Source organism: Argiope bruennichi, chromosome 7 (genome assembly GCF_947563725.1).
Source record: "Argiope bruennichi chromosome 7, qqArgBrue1.1, whole genome shotgun sequence".
Lineage (NCBI taxonomy): Eukaryota > Metazoa > Arthropoda > Arachnida > Araneae > Araneidae > Argiope > Argiope bruennichi.
In genome coordinates, this window is record NC_079157.1 from 130,896,140 (window position 1) to 130,916,317 (window position 20,178).

Below are 20,178 nucleotides of genomic sequence, written 5' to 3' on the forward strand. Positions count from 1 at the left end.
AGAAATGAGAAGAAATTGTCTCCATACTTATAATGAGTGCCATGCCTCTAAATTGGACATTGAATTATAGTCAATAAAAATTTATTATAAGCAGTATTTTGTTATTAAAATGAATAGACAGACTTCTGTCCATATTAGGCTGTCCTTAAATAGAAAATGTAATGAATTCATAACCTCTATCCCCAGCATCATACCCAAAATGAACCAATACGTTCTATCAACTGAGTTGTAGGGAAAAACATATCTCATCAATTGTCTTTTTTGAAATTTTACAGAGGTGTGAAGGAATCCCTGTATTTTGAATCAACTTTTAATGTGTATAAATGAAAGACTTTGTTTACAAATGAAAAAAAAAAAAAAAAAATCTAAAATAGAAAGAAAATAGACATTTTTTTGTTGTTCTCTCTTTTATAAACATATGTACAAAACAAAAAGTTTTTAAAAAATACAAGATAAATGCTTCTATTAATAAAATTCAAAGGTATCACACCAATAAAAAAACAGCTTGGCATACAAAATCAAAAATCATATAATACACACATCATTAAGAAGTAAAATATTAAAAACACAATAAAATAGAATTAAATTCACTATGTAACAATTTTTAATAACTTTCAAGTAGTTGAATCGTAATATTAGTAATTTTAGGAGAATTAATTAAAAAGTATGCTCTATTGGCATATTTACAAGTTAAAATGGTTTTCTAGAGTAACATATAAGTTTTTATACAAATGAAATAAAAAAAAATCCCTCAATATCACATTTTTTTAGGAAAGAAACAATGGTATAGCAAGGGCTTATTACATTTTTTTTTGTACGTGTGCCTATTAAGTCTGTCTTCAGTAATTTAGCTAATGTAAATGGTACTTTAGGCATCGTATTATTTTTCATTTTCTCATTATAATTTCCCTTCCGAAGGGACATAAAATGCAATAATTTTTTGTTTCCCTGACACCATTTAAGATGCTAATTTTTAAAAGAATGAGGAAAAATTTATTTTGTCAAGTTGCTGTAAGCAGTCATCTGCTGCTATCTTTCTACAAGCACAGTTTAAACATTCTTCGATTTTCCTTTACCCAACAACCTGCTTTTCGTTTCATTAGTTGTACAAGGGACATTAATTATTTGATAGGATCAATACCATTTTCTGCTCCTTCCTTCACTACACCATTAAAAAAAAAAAAAACTCACATGATAAAATGGATTACTGCATTGGTGCTTGAAGAAAGGTTAGTTTTTACAAGATATTTAAAAACACACAAAACTAGAATGAATAAATAACACAAAACATGTATTCACAAAACGTCTTGGATCCAAAATAAAAATGAACATTTTCACTCGTACTTATAGCTCTCATACACACAATTCGCCAACAAAATAATATGTGAATAATATACAAGTCTCACTGAATAGTACTTAAAAGTCCATTATTTACAACCATTCATATACATTGAAGTTTCGGGAGAAATAAAACAATAATAAGCAAATGGATTTCCTCCCTACTATACAAATTCATTCGTTCCAGGGGATGTCAATGGTTCCAAACTCTGAAAGAAACATGAGATTAAATATCACATTACATTACATATCTCTGTAATAAAAATTCAAAAACAAAATCATTTAAAAAGATTTTATGCTATTTTAAAATAAGCTCTTCAAACACATTCTGAAACAGATGGAAGCTTAATGTAAATAAAAATTATTTTTTTTGTATACAGATCCACTTCAAATCTCCTTCTGGTACTTCATTAAATAGTGAGGTAATTATTATGTAAGACAACAGAGAGAAAGAGAAATCTTCAGTTCATTATAAATTAACCGAAATTTACTTTTGACAGTTCAATCAAACAGTTCAAAGAAATCGATTGAACAAAAAATCCTTTTATACTATCTTAAATTTAAAAAAAAAAAAAAAAAAAAAAAAAAAAACAATTATCTTTTCACTAATACTAATATTATTTCTACACAATTTTTACATAACTTTTTATAAACTTTTCAAAGTTGATTTTTAAACACAGTTTATTATAATATCAGTTGTATTTCTATTGAAATTAAAACTGATTTCATTATTTTCATTTCTTACAACACCCAGTTAATTATACCATAAGTTTTTAAGCTCAAGTTCATTAGGAAGATTTTTATAGTAAATATTTTTCATCATTAAATTTTTTAAATAAAAAAGTATGTGATAACATGCAATTATATCAAAAGCATAATAAATAAGTCAATGCTATGTAATGAATGTGAATGATGTTGAAATAAGGAAATTTACAAATGCTGAACAAATTGAGATTATTAATTATGATAAAGAAGAAATCTGTATATATAAATACTGTTTTAATTTAAAATGAAAACTAAGATTTCTAAAATTTTGAAAAAAGTAGTTAAAGTAAAATCTTTTACAACAGCCAGTTGTTTCATTTAGAATGTATAAAATTGACTATGATATAAAAAAAATAATCAGGAATTATTATTTTCAAATCACAGTGCTTAAATGAAATTCTGAAAATATTATAACTGAAAAAATTGGAGATTTTTGACAGAAAGAAAATAAAGTAGTGATTCAGGATGTTTAAAGGAAAACATTAATTTATATTCAAACTTAAAGAAAAGATAAACAATGGCGGAAAGTTAAAAATAATAAATTTAAAGAAACTTTGCTAGTTGTAAAAATAATAATGTTAGGGTCTATCAAGGAACTGTCATTATATTAATGTTGATATATAATATTTTAAATAAAGGTGTTGCATTGATCCACTGAAGGTAGATAATACTGCAGTTTTATTACAGAAAAAAACAACAAAAAAAAAAACATACTGAATTATTCCTGCTTTGTTTAAGTATCCGAAATAGATACATGATAATCATAATGACAGAGAGGTAAGAATTAATATTGGGTCCCAAGAGTTATCTCTGACCATAGTGCAATTCAATGGTAGGAGATACATCTCACCATTGAAGTAGACCTTATATTATCATTTAACTCACTAAGAGAATGACAACCTGCTTTACAGCAATTCTTCACACACATACCTGTGGTATCTGGAATGACAGTTATTATAGAATAAATTAAATATAAATTAGCTTGGGAATAGACTAAAAATTAATTTTAGTTTAGAAAGAAAATTTCCTCTTTACATGTTACTTTAGGAGAACATTGACTCATTTATAAACTGAAATATTTTGAAATGAAAAGGAAAGAAAAAGGCTAATAAATATATAATACATTCTTAACTATAAAGTTTTTTCTCTTTATTTTTTTAATAAAAGGAATAATTTATTTTGCCAAGGTATTGCACTCAGGCACTTGCTACTATCTTACTACATACATAGCACAGCTTTGATTTTTCCCTTATCCTGCAACCTGCTTTTTGCTTCATAAGTTATAAAGGGTATGCCAATAACTGAATCATTATTTATTTATTTGTTATTATTATTTGATAATTTTTTTCTAATATGAAGAAAATTTCATCCACAAGAGAAAAGAAGGGGGGGGGGGAGAAACTTTATTTACGAAAAAGGTATGCACACACACATTGTTCAATGCTAGAGAAAGAAGACTTTAAAAAAATTAATTCCATGTTTAGCATATTTTTTTTAATTTAAAAATGTCAGTTTATAAATTTTATTTAAAAATGTTTATAATATTTTCATATTTAAACTCTTCCTGCAATAAATTTTTATAAGAGAAGTATTTATAATATACTGGCCTATACTAAGAGGTTAGGAAATATGAAAACAAATACAATAAGAATGTTTTTAATCAAAAAAAAATGTTTACAGAACAATGGTAATTTCATTTTGTTATCCATTCTGCTTTTCCATTACATAAGCCTGAATAATTTTGCTGTTTATTTATAGCCCAGAGACACAGATAATTTTCTGCACATTCACCCTGGACTTACTTCATGCTATAAACAATTCACTGTGATAACTTCAATTATAAATTGGAAAGTATCAGGAAATGCTTAGCTTTCAATATTTTTACAAAGAAAATAAATCTCAATTTCTCAGTACCCTGATAAATCTATTTCTGGACATTTTGAAAATATTATTATAATCATCTGTTAAAATATTGAATTTTAACAGAATGCACTTACTGATGGGTAAGACCTAGCTGGTTGATACTGATTCTTTTCTAGGCTGAATTGGTCTTCAGTAGTTTTCCTGTACACAGGATTATCAAAGTTCATGCTAGTAATATTTCTTCTTAGATATTGCTTGTAAATACAAAAACCAACCTAAAAGATAAATTAATGTCAGTATTAACTTTATATACAAATTTTTTTGATGCTGAATAATGAATTATATATATAAGCAACTAAGATATTGGATAATTTTAATCAATATCAAAGTATATACATATATATCATTAATGTGACACACACTAAAAATAAAACATTATAATAAAGATTGATACCATTAACATCCTTTAATTATTTAATAATAAACATTAGATACATTTTTTTTTTGCTTAAATTACAGATGATAGTAAATAATAAGAAAATAGCCTACCATCTAGAAATAGCTACATAGGAAAACAAAGGAAATCTATTTGATTTTGCATATGCAAAAAATGCAACATATTATTAAGAAGTTCCCCTTTCCCACTAGATATTCCAAACATAACATCTGAAAAAATATGATAACTCATCACAAATCAACTTACCACAGCTAACACCAGTGTTAGTCCACTCAGCACTCCAATTATTATGCCAGCAATTCTACCAGAATCATCAATCACTTCTTGCAATTCTCGTAAGGTTTCATTTACGAAACTAGATTGCTGAGCTGATTCTGGAGTGATGTCAAACCCAGACACTGAATTAGTAGTGCTCGATGAGTTTTCAGGGGAGGAAGTTGTTTCTGAAATAAACATTTAACAATAAGTATTGTGTATACAATAAATTGTAAGAATTAAAAAATTTCAACTAAATAATTAAGTATAATAAGGCAATGAAAAATATTGTAACTTAATATATTTAAATTTCTTAGTATTTTTCTATTCTACTTGTAACTAACTATAAGTCGCTTTACAAAACATTAAGGGAGTAAAATGATACATTTTAATAAAAAAAAATTTCCACATTATGAAGAGGTACGTCATTTATTAAAGGATGAAATAAAACTATGAAAAAGCAAACTAAAACATTAATTGAAAATATGCATAATTCCTTTATGATATTCATAGAAGGCAAATGAAGTAAATTTTGATTCACTATATTTACCTTTTTTTTTTTTTTTTCCCCCTCCAAAAATTTATGGTTTTCTGTATAATTGAAACTGATTACAAGACTTATTTGTTTTACCCTCCAAGTAGAAGAAGAACCAGCTATTTCCATTATCAAAATTAAGTCTCAAAGTAAATAGCTAAATTTTTACACTTTAAAAATATCCCAATAAAGTATTTCTTAGATAATAAAGTTTTGATAGTTTATATAAAAAATGAATTGTCTAACATTTTATTTTCCAAAAAAAAAAAAAAAAAATATCACATTAAAATAGATAGCTGTTAAAAGAATTAAAAAATTGGATTTCAGGGGACTTCCATTTTTAAAAATAATAACTACTATTTTCTTATATATATATATATATATATATATATATATATATATATATATATATATATATATATATATATATATATATATATATATCTATAAAAAGAATAATAAAGAAGATTCTTCCTTAAAATTCATTAAAAAATTTCTATAAGTTATAAAGAAAACTTAAAATTTTTTTATAGAAATAAACTGATTTTAAAATAATTTCTTTGCATTAAAAGGTATAACTCATCTAAATACAAAAGCCTATTCTTGTTATAATTCAAAATGCACAAGAAATATTGAAGCTTTACATTTCCAGAACCAATATATTAGAATTTTATTTAGGAAAGTTCATTAAATATGAAAGGATTAAGGTATAAACATATCCACCAGCATTGGTTACCCAGTCATTCTTATCTCTAGTTACATATAACATGGTATCTAATGTAATATGTACTAAAGCATTATAATGCAATTAAAGTTTCTTAATTGACTATACATTCAGAAAACAATTTTGCACAAAAAATAAAATTTTAGCTCTCACTTTTCTTTCTCTTTTACATGCTACTTAATAAACAAATGCTAATCAAATCAAAATTTTCCTGATATTCATTCAAATATTTCTTATGAATATAACAAAGAAGCCCAAGATTGCTTTTATGACTGAAAAATTGTTACTAATGTTTAATTGCTTAGTAATCTTGGAATTTTTTTTTATAATCAGAGGAAAATTTCCTTTGTGAACTTTTATCTGAAAAGTAAAGTTTTTTTTTATCATCTTAAAATTCAAGTAATATTTAATCAATGAAACCAGTTTTAAAATTGAGTTATTCTGTCCATATTACATATTACTTTTAGTTATAGCCATGATAATACACATGCACACACTATTCTATGGGAAAGGTAACACATATATGATGGCTGTGTTAATTAATGTATGTTTCCTAAATAATTTTCAAACTTAAAAAAAAAAAAAAAAAAAAATTGAAAAATACCAGTTTTTTTTCAGCAGATTTAATATAAAATTTAATAAATAATTTAATTTTAATATAAAGATTATATACCAAATATCAAACCAGCGCCTAACATTTTTAAATAATGATTGTACACACAAAGATAGACAATTTTCTTACAGACAGATCTGAAATAAATTTTCAAAGCAAACAGCAAAAGATGGAACATAATTCTAAAATATGGCTTTTTAAGTCTAAAGAATAAAATATGGAGAAAGTCTAAAGCAAGAGAAAACTATATCTTGAAATTAAATAATTTTCAATGATGACAATGTTTCATCTTAACAAATTGCATATAAGAGAAACCATGAAAAAAATTTATAATTTAGCAACTAATTAAAAAGTATTCAATATTGTTTTTATAACATTAAACACAAAGATTTGACATTATCATTAACATCTAGAAAATAAATTTCATTGAACTCTTTTTCTAAAATTTTAAAGCAACATAATAATAATAATAGTATTTTGACAGAATTTAAGTTTGCAGAGTAAATAGACAACAGTGACTCTAAAAACATAAGGTACACTACAGAGACATAAAATAAATAAAAATAATACACAACAAAAGACAACTGCATTGCTATGATCAAAAAGTTCCATGAATGGATAGATTAATAAATTCTACAGGAAATTAAAATATTATTTAAAATTCTTCTACAGGAAATTAAAATATTATTTAAAATTCTTATCCTAAAAATAAGATGAAATTATAATGAAAGAAAAGATCAAGGCACTAATTTATGATGGGCTCAGCTGGATTTTGTATCCGGCATACAAACTCTGTTCCTAAAAAATATCAATTGCACCTTTGACGCAGAGAAAGGAACAATAGAAAAGATGAGAACATTGCTTTATGACTGGACATTCAAAGAAATTTTACTATGTAGACCATCGACGTCGTTTGAAGAACATTTAAGTACCAAGAAAATACTATATTTTTAATCTTTCTCCTCCCAGAAACATTTTATTTTTAAATTTAATTATCCTATCAATAATAGTACAAGATATTGTACGGTATCTCCCTCGATGTTCGTTAAACTGAATCAATACAATATTGTGAAGATATAGTTAATAGTTGAACATTTTATGCTAACAAAAAATGTAAGTCGGCGAAAATTAACTTATTTACTATTTCTACATTATTTCAGGTTATATTTTTTACTCACAGTCGGTACATTACAGAATATGTCATATACATTTTTAGATTACATGTAATAATAATACATATGAAAAATGAATTTTAATGTTTTATGCAAAAACTTTAAGAAGCATTTGAAAGAGCTAGCGTTGGAAATAATAAATTCGGCATGAGATAAGGCCCAGCATTTAAGTGGCCGGAGCCTACAGATAAGAGCATCTATGACACAAAAGGTCGATTAGGGATGGTAGATTGAACATAGAGCCAAAACAACGAAAACGGGAAATTGTTTTCCATCAATCGAAGGAAAAACGAAGAGAGAGGACGATATTTACCGGTGCCGTCAGCTCTCGCCAGTCCATCGCAGCAGAGAACGTAAATAAACAGAAGACCACCTCTGGGCAGAGCCATCTTGGAAGTGCGCAGTAGGCAGACTGCGCCCCGTGTTTTGGCAGTCGCCAGGTGGAAGCGCACAGATCGAAGGTGAGGGACCATACACTAGTTGAAAATAATGCGCTTTTTACGGGGCGATTTCCAGAATGCTGACTTCTGTGTTTGCTTATTCTTCAATTGTAAAATTACTATTATTTCAAGAAAAATGACTACGTTAAAAAATCGATTTTTTTTTTTTTTGCAAAAATGTGAATTTTTTAAAATTTAATAATCTTAACATTTGAATAGTTCTATTATAAAACCTTTTGAATTTTGTTTCTAAATCCATTTTTTCAAAAGTTACACAGATTTTTATATCTGCATCTGTATATTTTTCAATGCAATATTGAATCCTTAAAAGCTATTTACTCATATCTGATAGAACTTCTCCACGAAAAACTTTATATATTAAAATATAATGCATATTTGTTTGTTCAATATGTTCCTGAACTAGAGAATAAGTAATCTATTCATTCGGAAATATTCTATGGTTGTTTTAATGCTTCACTATGCAAAAAATAAATAAATGGATAATAAAAATACCCCGTTATTCATCAGCCGAATCCTACCATTTAGAGAGTGAATAGAAATCATCTTATTTTTAGTTCATGAACTAAATAATATATTTCTTAAGTTATCTGCAAAATTTAAGCAAATTTTTTAATAAATCTCTAAACTGAGATTTTTGATTTATACCCCCCCCCCCCAAAAAAAAGCCCTTTTTTCTTTTTGAAAAATCCTTTTGCCATTTGACTGGAATATTTACATACAATTACATTGTTTCTCATATTTTCATATAATTTCAAGAAAAAATTAAAAAAATATAAAAAAATATATAAATTGGATATTTCTTTTTTTTTTTTTTCAAAATCTAAAAAATCAATCATTTACAGGATCACGTAGGATTCTAAACTTAAAAATAAGTCAAAATTTACAAAATTAATTTTAATTTGCAGAAAATGTTTAATTATAGAGTTATACATATTTCTGAATCTTTTTGAAAAAAAAAAATATTTTTTAAATACTTATTTAAAAAAAATTTCGAAATTTTTTTTTAAAAAATAAAATTTGTGTAAAATTTTTTCTGCTTCATTTATCCAAAAATGGATGTATAAGTCATAGAAGAAATTATTTTGAGCATTTGCATGAAATTTCAGATTTTGAGATATTTTGCGCGCAAGCTTCATTTTTTGTTTTGAAAAAAAAAATGACGCTAAAGTATAAAAAAAACCCGAGGTAATGCAAATTAAATAACTACAGAAGCATAGGCACTGTCCATAGTTAGCCCAAATTGTTCCATTTCTTTTGAAATTTTTTGTCCTTACGTACATCAAAGAATGGTGCGGTTCCTTTAACATTCTGGGAGAGGAAGTTTCTGCTGGCATTTAATTGGTCTTGTTGTTTTTTATCTCAATAACTCTGGAAGTTTTCATAGTATCAAAATATTCAGAAAAAATGTGACTCTAACAAATATTAAAAAAAAAAAAAAAAAAAAAAAAAAATCGAAAAATTTGATAATCCTGTGAGACCTTAAAAAATAATGATTGTCCCTCCTCCCCACGCAAATAATAAAAAATTTGACTGTAGGACAGTCAAAACGCTTGTGAAACAATTTCTCAAACTCAATAAAATGAATAAAATAAGTGCTATATTTTTGAGGATGACGCAAAATTATAAATGTAGCAAAATGGTGAAACTATAAAGCAACACGGAATGATACTGATTTCGATTTGGTATTGTTACAACTCCAACATTAGAGCAGAGAACTAAAACATAAACATTCGAGGACACTTTTGAAATCGAATCAAATGACCAAATTAGGAAAGATTTTTATTATCATTTAAAGGCTTCTATAAAAAGAATTTCATACAACTAAAAATCCTCGAATTTCCAAGCAGGAAAAATACACGTTGCCACTGAAGAAATGTGCACACTTGCAAACGTAGAGCAAGAGCAAGCGCTCACTTGTGATTTATCAGCTAATTAGCGTAACTGTGCGGGTCCTCATCTGAAATGCAGGCATCTCTGACCTATGACATGAAAACTATATAGGACGTTCCACCGATACGTGTCATTTGAGATTTCCTGATAGATATCAATTTTGTCTTCTAAAAGAAGTAGTTGTTTTAGTAAATCAAACATGTTTAAATTCCATCGAGTTTAAAATAAAACAAATGATAAGATTTTAATTTGTTGTAAATAATTGAAATATTCTCCCCTCGACTTCTCAATACAAATTTACTGCAATCTGGTGCACATTTTCATACTCATGCATCTATCCTATGTTTGTGTACTAACTTTCTAGCTCGCTGTATCTATTGAGTACCGTGTTAACATGCACATGAACAGAAAGACAGACATCCGTAAATGGATTCGTGCAAAATCAGATAGAAATCTACAGTTATAGTATAATGATTGCTTTCAAAATCTCATCCGAATTGATTTGAATTGTATTTTCTGTTATTTATTGTGTTAATATACATATGTAATGATATTTTCAAATCTAATTTAAACTTAATTAATTTCCTAATTTTCATCTTAATTTAACCTACATTAACTTCATTCTAAAATGTTCTCTTATTTTCTGGTCCAATTCCACCTTTTTTTTAAAAATTTAATTAATCCTACACGTTCTAAAATGGCTGAAGTCCACAAGTTCCCACACTCCGAGTGAAGGGATAAAAAATGGTCCAGCTAAGCGAATACTTTTTAAAAGGTACCTAGATTCCCCCACCTAAATCTACATTCTTTCGGGTTGAAATGTGGAGATTCATCAGTCTCGATCATGATACTATCTATTTGTATATTTCTAAAACGAGAAAGTAAAAGAGGGAACTAAAAAAATGCAAGGAAACAAGTGGTTACAAAAAATCATTTTTTGAATATGAATTTTCCTGTGTTACAAATCGTATTTTTCCAAATCTTTATGATGCTATCAACCATCGTACAACAGGAATTTTATTGTTCATTTATTTAATGTCCAATGCGTCGGAAAGGCAGCAACGTAGAAGCCACTCTAAAAGTTCGCCAGCTCAGTACATTCACCTCTTAAGGCGAGTATGAAATGACATCAAAAGGGGCACAATCACGAGAATTTTACTAAGAATCAAAAGGCAGGTGGAAACAAAGACCGAGTTCTTCCAATCAACAAGCAGAAAGAGAGAGAGAGAAAACCTTGTGCGTTGCAAATATCTGTCGTAGCGTTCACCGCATTAACTCAATTAAGCAATATATATTTATAGAATGAAACAAATTAAATGAATCTGTCGTATTTAAATGATGCTTATGTGCGGACTTTTTAAGGTCAAACATTTTCTCAGTTACAATTAATGTACGTGTTTAGATTTAAAAAGAAGCGCACCCGAACGCCAAAAAGACTTGGTGCCCTTCCAGAAAATGATTAAATAAATTCTCGTTTTGAACTGCAATACGAGGCAATTGCTAATTTAAGTGACGACGTCTTGTCAAAATCTTTTCTGAATGGACGCAGAGCTGGCAATGGTCACAAAAGAACGATAGCTTAAAAAAAAAAAAAAAAGCAATTATCATCAGTAGAAATAAATGGCATATAAAAATCGTGCGGTTGATTCTAGTCATGAGACAGGGAAAAACTGCCACTTTCAGAGTCCTTTACAAAAAGCTTAGTTATCCTTACCAAGTTTTTAAATAGCTGACTATGCCTAAGAACCGCAGATTAGATGAATAAAAGATGGAAAAAAACACATAGCTTTTTACGTTAAATTTTTAAGTGGACAATGCTTTTTAATTCGATAAACATGAAAATAAATTGATAAATTAGCATGTAAAAAGATTGCTAGCGTGAAAAGTTTTTTGGGAGCTCATATATTTTAGTAGCCTCTGTCATTTTAAATCATCAACTTGTCACGCTCCGCGTCCTCTCCCTTGACTCGGTGGAAGCAATAGCAGCTTCTAATTAATTAGGAAAGCTGTTGTTCTTGAACTTTTTGGCACATGTATCCGTTTTGGGAACATTAGTTTGCAAGCGAGATTATTTTGACTCCAGATTGTTCAGCAATCACTAATGATTGCAGTGATCCTTCTAGCAGGAGGGGGAAAAAAAGTTGCCCTTTATTTATTTTTGTGGAGTTTTCTCGAATGCTGAAGCGCTTGTCGAAAGGAATGGGAAAATTTGCCTCTCTTTTCTCACACTCACTCCTTTTTCCAGTTATTCCATTCATATCATTTTTTTTTTATACATAGTGTGTTTTATTCTTATCGTGGCCCAATATAATTCCAATAAGCCATTACAGACAGGCATATGCTACTGATGCCCTAAATGCATTAAGATGTATAATGTTGCTTGAGTCTATTAATGTACTCCAGAAAAGATGCCTAGCTTTTAATTAGGCTGCCTGTCCGATAAATAAATAAAATGTAAACAAACAAACAAACAAAGACCCTACGTAGACGATTACATATGGCCGAGTTATGAAGCTCAGAACATTACTATTTCAGATGATTTTAAACTTTTTTATGCTTCCTTCGAGGAAGATCGGCCGATCAACTCATGGCGTTTTTTCGAGATGGTTGTTGATTAGCTCAAAATAGTGAAAGGCAAAGCTTCGTAATTCGGCCAATTTTAGTCGAAGAAGTGTAAGACGTTTAGTTTTGCTAAATTTGAATCATCGAATGAGGAGATTGCATAAAAACAGATAATATAATTCTTTACATCATTTAGAGAACTTTCCGCAAAAGGAACTATGTGTTTATCTTTAACGGTTTTCAAATTAGTTATTGGACAGCAATTAAAATGGACACGGCGTAAAAAGAAATAACTCGTTCTTCCTGAATCAAAATAGTTAAATTATTTTTTTAAAAAAATTAATACTTTAATACAGTTTGCATTTCCTGATATAGCTAAAATATTAAATGATTCTAAAATATAAAACAAAATAAAAAAAGAAGGAAAATTAATCATTAGTAGAAAATTAAACACTTCACTTTTCTCGTGACTATTATTCTAATTACTTCATTCTAAAGCACTCGTGAAGGCACAGGGAGGAAGAATTACAAGTCATGAGAAATGCAAAAATTCTTAACTTACAATAAATAAATAAATAAAAATGGAACTGCCCTTACGTGTATGTTTTTGCTTTAATTATAAAATAATTTTATAACTCAGATATTGCGATGAACGAAAATTATTCCACAACCCTGAAAACACTTTTCAAAAAAAAAAAAAAACCCTCGTGAAACGTGCTTTGCCAATTTTCAGTGAGTCATGTAATTTTTACAAAATCCTCTACTTATTTCTACCTTCTCCAAGATGCAACAAGGTCGGGGCTCCCTTGTGAGCCTGAGTCATGCATCTACTGAGTAGCGCAAGGCCGTGTCACCGACCAATCGGAAAGAAGATTGGAATCGCCTTTTCCTGTTGCCGCGGCCGACTCCGTCACCACAATAACGTGAAGGAACAAAGAATTCGCAACAATGCTCACCAACTGTCCCATCCCTTATTGGACGACGGGTAAAAGTAATAAATAACACAAGAGAATTTGCTCTCTAAAGAGTCCGTATAAAAGGACAAGAAATAATATCTTTATAGCGATGATATAAAATTTAAATTATTTATTATTTAACACAGATAAAAATTAGCCGGTTATTAATAGGATGGATACCCCCCCCCCCTTCACAACTGGGATCGGAACACATGTTTTACAACCACGTTATGGTTTGACACACTTTCAACAAATGAACTAGAACGTCATTTACGAGATATTTCAACAGTCATCTAATGAAATAGCTATTTCATTTTACTGTGCAATAAATGTCTTCTGCAGATGAACCATTTCACAGATCGCTGACTCTTTTTTAGCTTTAATCTTTATACAGTAGACTCCCGATTATCCGCGGGCGGATTATCCGCGCCTGTCGCACTAAGTGTTTGTTTTTGCTTCCAAGCAAAGAGAAAATGCTTCCAAAGCAAGGAGGAAACACAAATGACTGATTTCTTCAAAAAGGTGTAGTTTTACAGTTATGCTTTTGTAATTACATAATACATTACAGTATTAAAACAGTACATATGTATTAATTTTTCTGTGTATCCTTGACGCCTCTCGTAAGTACAAAGCACTTTTCTGTTTTCATTAACAAAATGCAGTTTAGGTTAGTTTTGAGTGATATACTAAAATATTAAGCGTTAGTTAAACATTTCCTGCTGTTTATTTTACATTTTATTGTACATAAAACGATTTTTCAAAGTTGGAATAACTGTTTTCTCTTTTGCTACACCCGTTTTTAGCTTTTTTCGGATTATCCGCGATTTTTGTTATCCGCGGCGGCCGCGCCACCCAATTCCGCGGATAATCGGGAGTGTACTGTATCTTAAGTGCCTAAAAGATATCTTACAATTTATTTCATTTCGAATTTGATGCATCTGAAAGAGAAACTTCATTCACGCTGTACCTCGAATGCCCATGAAGAGATCCGAAAAAGGTGCTAAAATTATTTAGAGAGGAATCAGGGGTGGCGCCAGCGAGGGAAGGATCCGCAGAAGCAAAAATATCTTGACGGGGAGGGGGGATTTGTGCGGCTCTCTCCTTATTGGCAAATTTTCTTTATTGCACAAGATTTATTATGATGCACAGATGGATAGCTGTGTCCTGGGCGCTGGTCATCACCATTTTGAAAGATATCAGCAGCGCATCGTAAGGTTTAACAACTGATCTGGAGAAAACACCTTGCGTTTTGGCAAGGAGAAAGCATCTCCACCGCACTTTTTCCGAATTGCTCGTGCAATTTACGAAATGAATAGACCGATATGTGAAAGAAGCTTCGGACATTTCGAACTGTTAAAAATTATATGCGCACTACAATAGTTCAGAATAAACTTCATTATTAATGTGCACAGTAGCAAATCAAGAAAATTTGCATTATATAGAATAAAAGCTTGATAAAATGTATAAAAAAAGCAATATTCAGTTGCACTATCACTTTAAATTGATTTATCAAGTTTTCCAATAAAACATAGCAATTTTGCCCATTTGTGTCATGTCGTTTTGTTTAAACCGTATTTATTTATTATAATTCATAACTCCTTTTCTTTTTTCCATAATAAGCTATTTGATATACGGAAATGGATGCAAAGCTACATTATTTATAAATATTTAAATTAAACGTTTGCCTCGCATTTAAATGTATTCAAAAAGTTCTAGTATTCTTGCATTTATAATTGTTGTAATTAGAAAAATGCTAAAATGTTGTTTAAAAAAGGTTGCCGGGATATACAAATAACACACGTAATCGAATTCAAAAATTTATCACTTTATCGTCATATTCGAATTTTGCGTTTTGTTTAAGTCTGAGTTAAACCTCTATAGTTGCATGATTTGAGGCCAATTTTATCAGTAGAATGCATAAATATTTTTTTTTTAAAGTATTCAACGAGAATAAAAATCTACTCAGGAAAACAGATCTCCACTAAGGTCAATATTTTCACACCCTGTTTACGCAAAGAGTTATTTAATTAGAAGGTGAATAAAAATCAGGCGAAATATCCAGAAACTCCTTATTATACTCCCTATTAGGCAGACTCAAACTTCAAATATTTTATGGGTATCAGCAGTGAAAATATTTGAAAACATAAAATAAACTAAGAAATTAAAAGGGATCCATTAAAAGTTTAAAAATTCTCATTCATAAAAAAAAAAAAAAAAAACCATTCATTTGTTTTCATTCATAAAAATTTCACACTTTGAGAAACTTGAAAAACAAAAAAAGTTTATACACACCAACAGTGCATCAAATAAATATCAAATTGAGCTTACCAGATGAAGCACTTCTAGTAGAAAACTGAGTAGTAGTCGAGGGTGATGATGAAGACATGAAAGTGGTTGATGATGGCAATGGATGAGCAGTTTTAGTAGGTGGTGTAGTCATTCGATTATTTCTTGTTGTAGAAGATATCTCAGGAGAAGTTATTTTTGTAACAGGAGGATCTATAAGTGAAAAAAAATGTCAAAATTACTATAAAATTCAATTTTCAAACAACTGTAAATTAGCACAGAGGGAATACTGATACCTTTAAGAAAGATTAACAATAATCTTTTAATTTGTATTAACAAAACTTTCCCTGTGTAAATGAATGATCAAATTCAATCATACAAACAATTCAAAGGCTTGAATTAATGATATATTGAGAACTCGTAACATAATTTTCCTCACAAAAATGATTTGTCAATGTTATATCCCTCTTTCTCAATACTTATCACAGAAATTATACTGTAAAAGATTTTCAGGCTATTGAAAACACATTACCACACTTTACTCAAAATACCATGTTATATATAACATATATTAAACCTAGCCGCGCTACCCCTAGCCGGCGTCCTGGCATAGGGGTAGCGCGTCTTCCCCGAGATCTGGGCGTCCCGGGTTCGAGTCCAGGTTTGAGCATGGTTGTTCTTCTGTTGTTCTATCTGTGAGATGTGTGAATGTGCCCTCCTGTAAAAAGGGGTTGTGCAAGCGAATGAGTGATGCGTGAGTAGCAAAGTCGTACTCTTGGCCCTAGTTGGCGCTGCTATAAAAAATAAGAGACGTTCCCCTCAGGCTTAAATCGCTGTCTTCGCAACAGCGGGCTTGTCAGTGGCAAGTGCCATAAGAAACAAACAACAACAACAAACAAACCTAGATAGTTGGAGATATTATTTTTGTTTTAATTTGCAGCATTTGATTAGGAGAATAATGCTCATCCTAAAAATTAATGCAATTGAGCTTTAATTAAGAAACAATGTAACTTAATGTTAAGAATTCAAGAATGTAATGTTAAGAATTCAAATAATGTAAAAGTTTACTTCCATGAAAATATTTGTAAATTGATCAGTTCATGAATCTTGATTTTTACAATAGATAACAATACTTTAATACATATAAAATAACTACAAAATGCTTGAAAAGCAGTGCCTATAAAATGAATCAAAATTCAAGAAATAAAAATAATGAAAATTTTAATTCTCAAACCTGAATGCATTATTTTATGCAACAGGAATTTCAAAGGCAAATATACATTATGGGAAAAATCAATTTGAAGTACATTTACAAGTAAGATTTGTTTTACTCTTTATTAAAAATCGTCAATGTAAAAAAGAAATAAGTAAAATGGAAAAATTTGTTCAATCTGGAATAGCCACTATGGTGACATAAGTAGTTATGACAATACAGAAAGATAAACAACATGAGCAATTAACTACAACTCGAAGTCCACCCCAACCAGTTTAATGAACTAGAAACATTTCCATTTAATTCCAATATAATGCAAGTTTGATTTTGTTTACCAAAATGCAATTAAGCAAGGGTATGAAATATAAAGGGAAAACTGAATATTACCAAGAAACAAAATTATCCATTCTTAACTTTTTTTAAATGATTATTTCCAAAATTATATAAGACATCTATAAATATATCATTAACACCCAAAGATAAAACAATCCATTCAATAAACGGAAACATAGTTTTTAATTGAAAAGTAGGTGTTTCTTTTGAATTTAGAGCGGATTAGTGCTGAAATTTTTGAAGCAAGAGAGCTTGCTCCCTTTTCTTTTATTTAGAAGTTCTGTTTTAAATAATTTTTGCCACTGTGCACTGAAATCAGGTAAGACCTGTCGATTTTTTTTCTTTCTACTGTTTTGAATCTTAATCAAAACTGAGCCACACGAATATGATCTTTGCTGTTCTTTAAACAATATACAGTGTTCATCATTTGAAAAAATTTTTAAGAGTGGAAAATCTGCAAAAGAACTGGTTTTATGTCTTAAGCAAAACGAATACAATTATATTAATTTTGTGATGTCAAACCTAAAAATTCCCCAGATGAACCCTTTCACTCTTCAAGAGTTCATTAAAGAGAGAACCAGCCATGCGAATATACAAAACGTGAAATTTACCAGCAAGGGAAAAATTATGTTTACAACCCAGAATCCAGTTCGTGTAGCACAATTACTAAATTTAGACACCATCACTACTTATATTATATGGGAGAATATAACCTCCAGATTTTTCCTTTATAGATTCTCCTATAGTCTCCTGCTATAGATTCCTAAAAAGTTAACTAAAAACAATGAAATTGAGATTGTGGAGATGAGGCGTTTTTTAAAATAGAAGGACTCTTGGGAAACATCTCTTGTTTTTGTAACTATGCTTGGAACTCGTTTGCCAGGGGACATAAAAGATTTGGTTTACAAATCAAAGAATACAACCTTTTATTAGCAATACATGGCAGTGAATAAATTGTTTTAGCTTCATGTATTATTCAAGGTTATACGAAAAGACAAAGCACACATGTGGCGACATTCTGGAATTTGACAGGTTCCATTAAAATGTACAAACTATCGAGAAGAGCATTCAGCTACAACAACAGATTGTCCTTTTTATATGAAAGAAAAGAACATTTTAGAACTAAAATGTAGAAATCATCTCACAACTGCTGAGGTGAGACGCATCTATAACTAATCACGAGATTTAATCACACAATAGCTGTCAAAGTAAATATCCTATGAAAAATATTGAAGCACAGATTAATGAAAAATAGGAGACTCTGGACCTAAAAATGAATGAGAATTAATTCTATCATTCAAACAATTTGAGTTAAAATGGAATTACAAATTAATATGATTCTTGGAATGTTTGGGAAATCAGTGGAATCTCTTCCACTAATTTAATCGCCACCAATAATTTTGGAGGCGATAATCTTTCCCCATCTAGAAAGAAAAAGGCATTAGAAAAGATCTGTAAACATCTGTCATTCCAATGCAATTGGATGCATGCGCGTGGTTGCAGTTGGTTTAAACTTTGTTCTTTTTCCCATCACTCCTTCGGGCCCTTTTTCCCCCCCGTGGTTTTTGTTTGTTTTCTGCAATAACTTTTGTTGAGTGGAACTGCAGGGAGTCTTTAAAAAGAAAAAAATGCTTAATGTATCATTGTTTCCTTCATTTGAATTCTGGATTTTTCAAGAAACATTCTTCTAGCATGAAGATAGCTTCCTGTGTGTAGCTAAAAACTTGTTTTATTTAGACAGGTAAGATAACCTGGAGATGGTTTAATTCTTGGTATAACGCATCTGGTAGAATTATTTCAATTAAATTAACTTCCTTGGTACTAGCAAAAATGGCTGCACAGTCACACCCATTCCTGGAGTGAATAGTTTATGAAGATTTAATTTCATTATCAGAAAACTTATCTTCAGAAAACGAGTCCTGTATTTCAAAACAGTAAATATCGAGAATCTCTGCAATACTCCCACCATGTTTTTTTTTTTTTTTTTTTCCCTTGCTCCTTGGCTCAAAAATGGAAGAGAAGATACGTTCTTTTACACTGGATGATTATTATTCCAATTCTGTTGCACAGATACTGTCTACAAAATTATCCTCATTGAATTGTTTGTAATCTTGAAACTAGCAGTGAGCCCATCATCTTGTTTTGTTCTAAATATGTAACTCCTATGTCAAATCTTTATACAAAACTTAATTTCAATCTTCAATTGTTCTTCATTCAAGATTTTTATTCAAAGATTTATTTCTTATAAGCGGTATCTTTGGATCCTACATCAATCTCTAAATTTTTTAAACATCTATTGAGGGCACTTTTTTGGCATTAGGGGATGCTGGCCTTTGTAGCCAAAATATCTCATAATCAACACATTTCAATCAAAAGTTTTTAATCAATAAAAATGCAATAATATTAACTATTTGAATGGAAAGAAATTTCTTGTACTTAATATTTGTGATCCAAATTTGTAGAAAGCCTTTTCATTAGTTTGGATTTTTATAGCACATATATTATACCTAAATTTTCACTTTTATTTATACAGATAATTATATCACATTAAAAAAATTAGGTTATTTTCAATCCAGAACTTACCCAGAGATAAGCAATTCAGTCCATTATCAGAAAGCACCATGCCATTGGGGCAGGCACAGGTGTATTTGGAAGATCCATCTGACAGGTGAGGAGCTGGAAGACACATGTGAGAGCAACCACCATTCATGTCACCACAACGATTAGGGCCTGCAAAGAAAAGATTTTTTAAAAA

The 20,178-nt window shown here is 29.5% G+C and overlaps 1 protein-coding gene across 1 annotated transcript in view; it reads right to left on the minus strand.

Annotated features, from left to right (window-relative positions):
- Positions 1-441: 441 nt before the first annotated feature.
- Positions 442-20,178, minus strand: part of LOC129975170 (low-density lipoprotein receptor-related protein 8-like) — a 66,633-nt gene continuing 46,896 nt past the window's right edge. Inside the window, exons 16-20 of the mRNA XM_056088138.1 lie at positions 20,007-20,153; positions 15,920-16,090; positions 4,670-4,866; positions 4,101-4,241; positions 442-1,547 (exon numbers count right to left, since the gene is read on the minus strand). Coding sequence (XP_055944113.1) covers positions 1,503-1,547; positions 4,101-4,241; positions 4,670-4,866; positions 15,920-16,090; positions 20,007-20,153 — 701 coding nt within the window. The 3' untranslated portion in view covers positions 442-1,502. The remainder of the gene's footprint in view (positions 1,548-4,100; positions 4,242-4,669; positions 4,867-15,919; positions 16,091-20,006; positions 20,154-20,178) is intronic.